Source organism: Dipteris shenzhenensis, chromosome 18, assembly GCF_047967505.1.
Source record: "Dipteris shenzhenensis isolate YYH24624 ecotype China chromosome 18, Dip_SZ_1.0, whole genome shotgun sequence".
NCBI classification, from domain to species: Eukaryota; Viridiplantae; Streptophyta; class Polypodiopsida; order Gleicheniales; family Dipteridaceae; genus Dipteris; species Dipteris shenzhenensis.
The window spans coordinates 41,052,069-41,057,767 of NC_141613.1; the positions used below are offsets into that span (position 1 = coordinate 41,052,069).

Sequence of the window (5,699 nt, forward strand, 5' to 3'; positions counted from 1 at the left end):
GAGCCCCGTCCAGAGGACCTTCAATACACCACCTATGATCCGCCATGTAGATGGCCAGAGTCCCGGCCTGGGTCCAAGCCCCATCCATCAGTTGAGGAGCGCTCAACTGATCTACACAATAGCACTGGCCCTCCCTCTATATAGAAGAAAACCCGCTATAGATAGCACAATGCTATGAATAGCTCCCTCCATATAAAGCGAGCACTATATATGAATCAATCTCTATATATAGCAATCTCGGCTAAAAATAGCCATCCAGCCCTATGCTATCCCATAACCCACGTTAACCTGCTATCCAACCCTAGGTACACCACGCACATGACATACTCCCCTTTCTCTAAGAACTCACTGGGAAGATGAGTTCATGCCAATAACTATACTCTGACTACCAGTTTGAGCATGCTATACTTTCCATGAGATTCAAATCAAAGAAAATCTAAGGCCAAAGCCACAATCTTTGATAACTAACCCAAGGAAAGTAAATCTCTCAATCTAAATAAGGTTACGTATCGTCGAGTATTCTCCTCGAGAAATCCAATAACGCCTGAATCCACAGAGTTAATTCCGTTGACATATTCGTACCCAAGCATGGTAAAATCCGTACCTGAAGATAAATGATTCTATCAAACTTATCTATTGAGTATCCTTGAACTCAAAATCTTATCGAAGATCCTGTATAAACTTGTGCACAATAATCCACTCCGATCACAAGATCATCCAGTTCTTAGGATCTCTTATCTAGGAACATCAAGTTCCAAACAAGGCATTAACAGACCATCATCAGAAGAGATGTGGTAACCCTCCCTGAGATGGAGTCTAGACTATGGAGCTCCAGGGTTGAACCCAAAAAACACATGGCTTTCCTCAGGGTAAAGAATCTTAGTCAGCCCTCGTAAAAAATCTAATCAGGTTGCCCCAATTCAATTCAGCCTACTTGTACTTCACCCTAGAGGTCCTTGGGTATTATTTCATGCTGGATTATACCACCACATCAGAGAATCTTAAATGTAACAAACCTTAGTGTCCCATATCACCAAAGTATACTGCAAATAAAAAAACTCAGTGGACAATATGAGTGAATCAGGTAGCCAATCCCTCTTCAACTCAGATGATCCCAGATTGAGTCAGGGTGGCAAATCCGTTCTCAATCCTTTTCTTAATGTGATTATATCACCCCCTTGTGTTACAATACCCCAACGAATAGGTCAAAGAAGAAAACCCAGTAGGTAGCATCCCTAACAACTCTTGAATCCTAACTATCCATGACCTCCGGCTAAAAGAGTGAGAATCAGAATGACCCAGCCTTTGGACATGATTCAAAGAAGGTATCCATCAAGACTCATCCTGGTCTAATCAATAAGAACCTTCATATGTCCAAACGGTGACTCGAAGAAACGCCATAACTCACAATCACATCGAGATCAAAACTTCAAATAGAAACCAAACAGGAATCTACGCACCGAGATTCGAGAAAGGGAAATCCAATTGTCTTAGTTAAGTCCAATTTAAGATGTAACAAAGTCTCAGGCATCCTCAATGTACCATATACCTAAAAAAAACTTCAAGATATATGGAACAAAAGTACACATTATATAATTTGAAAAAACTAATCAAATTATAAATGCCACTTAGTTACAAATCAAAACCAAATTAACCAAAACCTGGTCAATTTAATAACAAGACAATTTAGAACATAATTCATACAAAATTGGGGAGCTCCTCGAACCAAGAGTGGTTCAAAAGATCCAGTCGAGCAAAAAATAATTAGGTGTCGGTCAAAAACTGAGGATTTCAACTTCTTCATCACTTCTCAATAACTCGGAAGCGGTATAAAGACTCTAAAACAAGCTGTCTACATTTAGAACAGCGTGAGCCTTCTTCAACCAATCTGGTTGGCCATTTCTGGCCCATCTGGTCCCCAACTTGGCCCTCTGATTGATGCATGGGTGGGTGCACGTGACACCTTCTTGCGTTGTTGTAAATCGAATTCCTTTTACCTTGAAAAGGATAACTTTTACTGGGGAACTCAGATCAACGTGATGTAAAAAAGAAAAATATACCCTTGTCCTCCTCTACAACTTCCTTTTAGAAAGAGTCTAAAATTCTGCACGTAGCTGGATATCCCTTTTGCACTCCCCACAAGTCTCTTACAACTGCACCTTCAGTATGCCTACAAAGACATGCATCTCATGACAAATCTTCACATATGTAAGAGGGAAGCTACTCACTCCTCTCCAATCTATATGCTGACTGAAGATAAGTACTAAGTAGAGCCAGAGAAGAAGGTTGTTAATGTCTTGGCTGAAGCTATTTATCACAAAGCACATATCATTCAGTACAAAAATGAACAGATGCAGAAAAAGTACTCAAACAGAAGGACCGCTCATGTATACAACAAAGGACAAAGGAATGGAGAGAAGAGATTAAAACCAGCATAGGCGCTCGAGAGTACACGCTGCTACTGGCCAAGCCAATGTACGCTGGCCCATCAGCCCCTGGGCAACCATGTCAGGTAGACCATGGCTGTGATCACATTTTTGGCCCTACAAAGGGTCTATGGAAGGTTGGTGTTTGTTTTACATGAGCCCGAACTTTTTGTGCCCTCAGTCTGGTCAAGCGACCATCTCCATAGGCTGGTTAGTTGCTAATGCTGTAATTAGTGTTAATGAGGTATTAGCTTCTTTCACGATGGCAGCTTCACTATTCTTGGTTTCACTGCACAGTTTTGCTATTTTGGCTTTAAGTGACCTAACCAGCCTAACATGATTTATCTATTGCTTTTTTGGACTCCCACGCTCTGTTCACGAAACCCTGAGTCTGCACTCTTTCGCATTAGCCATTTCCGTCGCAGGCAGTGATAAATGAGTGTGCTGATCTTGACACTCTAAATTTGTTCTTTGATGCGGTCAGTGTGGGTGTTGTGCATTTTTGTAGTGAGACACTTCATTTGAACACTTCCTTGTTCAAATGACCTGTGCCAAGTGCTTGAGAAAGGGAGAAAAACATTGTGAAGAGAGTCCAATATAGGGGAACTAGTACTGAAAGACAAACCAGTGTTCAACCAGACTGGCATATGACCTCGAGTAGCATCATGCGAGGAGCAGCAATGTGACCTACCAGTGGTCAGTATGACTTATAGATATAGGGTGGTAAAAGAACCTTTCCAAAGAGTTCTGTGATATAAACATCAGTGGAATAGCAAACAAAATATTTTTAAAGATTGCCTTTTGACAGAGACCAGTCCTTTTACATACTTTTGCTCAGGTCCCAAAAATATTTAAAGCATCTCACAGTCTTCATATAAGGTTCTAAATAAAATTTCCCAACACCTCTCGTCTGAACTAATCAAGAAAAAGCTTTTACTTTTTGACACAAAACTTTGTTCCCCTTGGGTTCAATGTTTCGACCCCTTCTTCTGCTTTTTGCTAATTTTGATTTGCCTTAGCAAGCTACAGCAATCGATTTGCTTTCTATATATATCTAACTGAATCCGGGAATATGCCCAAAGTCATTACATTAAAAGATGTTGTCTCTACTTTCTTTATCTTTTGAGTCAAGGACCAAGTGTAAATAAGCCCTTCTCTTCCTCCCTTTCATTTTGTCTTCCCGCTCCCTTTATATGCTCCCATACTTTTTATCAACTTTTATCCTAACTTGTCCCATGGCCACGCAATTGTCATTTCTATGTTTTTGACCTTCCAGGCAAAGCACCTGTTGGCCGTGCCTGATTCTGATATCATGGTCTTCATATAATGCCCTCTCTTGAATTATTTATAGCCCATTTTCTACTGATGCTTCGAGACGCCATAGTTGTAGCAATATAAATTTGATACCTCTTTAATGAATGAGCTATAAGGTGCTTGAGGTGAAAGCTATAAAAGATCAAGCCTAGAAAAACTTAAAATGTTAATAAGACACAAAGGTTAAGCAGCTTCAAATACCTCCATGTCTGCTGCAGTTTGGAAGTCATCAAAATTCAGCTGACCCGGTGGGCAAAGAGATGGAACATTAACTGTACATACTGAATCTCCATTTCGGTCACCATGAGCCAAATCCATGGAGCTACTTTTAATCCCTCCAATAACGTCACCACCGTCGCTCTTCTTGTTATCCTTCTCAAAACTCTCCAAACCACTGTTTTCCATGCAGCATATATCAGACTGAATATGGGCTTCTCGAAAGTTAAGATCAACTTCTGCAATATTACGAACATCGATGCATTCAACAGGTACATGGGATTCTTTCACATGAGCTATGTCACCACAATGGCTCCTGTTGTTATCCTTCTCCAAATCCTCGAAACCGTGCACTGATTTAACCAGTCCGGTATTTTCAGTGCTGCATATGTCAGACTGAACATGGTGTTCTCGAACGTTACGATCGGCTTCTTCAATTTTACGAGTATAGATGTATTCAACTTGTGTGTGCGATTTTTTCATCTGAGACCTTTTATATCTATAATCGCATCTTCATTTCCGATGTCTTCACCTGCCACCCTAAACACAGTAACAGCACCAGAATGAATAATAGGGAGAGAAGTGCCGACAGAGGCACCTAATTGCGCAGCCAAGTATAATGATGAAGATAACGTAACTCCACTCCATTGGAAAATCGCGAGCAAAATAGCAGACGTGAAACAATTATTGCATCTACCTCACCGTGTGAGAAAACCTAGACTCGATCATTCAATAACAGATAATTCCGATGAGAAAAGTTTTCTTGCAGAGAGAATACGCAAGAGATCAAGGCTGATATAGGACTCACCACAAGATTGCTGGCTTTTAGAGCTCGTCGGCATATCGTCAATTTTCTTCCGCTTGCCAAATCTTTTAGCCTCAACGAGTCCTCTCGCAACAGCTGATTCCACCTCTTCCATTGCTCTGGATGTCTCTTCCCTGTATCTGTCGATCTCCTTAGAACAGCACGACTCGTCTTCCTTCCGTTTGACCTGCTTCTTCAAAAACGCGTTCGCGGTTCTATCCAGCTCTCTCTCCTTCGCCTGCACTTTCCATTCCTTCAGCTTCTTTTCGGCATTGACATGAAGGAGTCTACGACCGCTCATGTCGCGGCAGGCGTCGAAATTGCTGGTCTTTTTCTGGCCAGCCTTGGTGGCAGCACCGCGGAGGAGCGACCCAAAACCCCCTTTACCGCCGGGGAGGCGGAGGAGCAAGGAACAAGAAGGGAAGACGCCATGGGGGTCAGCGTGGAGGGAAATGAGAGGGGAGATTTCGAGAGTTCCGGTAACGACACGAAGCAAAGGGAGGGGGATATGGAAAAGGGAAGACAGACGGCGAAGGATGAGGGAACCAAGGATGGAGGAAGAAGGGAAATGGAGGCAGGAGGTGTGTCCATCAAGCCCTCGAACAAGCATCTGCGAAGGTGCAGCCATGGCGTCTTCTGCGCAGACACAGAATGAAAGAAGAACGGACAAAGAAAGAAAGAAAGATGATGGATATGGAAAAGATGATGGGATACAGAACACAACCTTTTTGACTAATACACATGCTTTGACCTAGGTCCTACTTTTTGAACTCGATACAGACCACAACCTTTTTGACTAATACACATGCTTTGACCTCGGAGGAAGTTGGGGTTAACTAGCTTCCGGCTTGCCGGTTGACCCCAGTTTTAAATCAATGATTGACCACCAGCAACCACCGGCGATTATCGGCCATCGATTGGCTGGCGGTGATTCATGG

The 5,699-nt window shown here is 42.3% G+C and overlaps 1 protein-coding gene across 1 annotated transcript; it reads right to left on the bottom strand.

The window, feature by feature from the left end:
- Window positions 1–3,445: 3,445 nt before the first annotated feature.
- On the bottom strand, window positions 3,446–5,434 carry LOC147891233 (uncharacterized). The gene is made up of 2 exons (XM_087390011.1): window positions 4,765–5,434; window positions 3,446–4,496 (listed from the first exon to the last, which is right to left on the bottom strand). Exons 1-2 carry the CDS (start codon window positions 5,387–5,389, stop codon window positions 4,456–4,458), a joined length of 666 nt encoding a protein of 221 aa, XP_087246137.1. The 5' UTR covers window positions 5,390–5,434; the 3' UTR covers window positions 3,446–4,455.
- Between the last annotated feature and the right edge of the window lie 265 nt (window positions 5,435–5,699).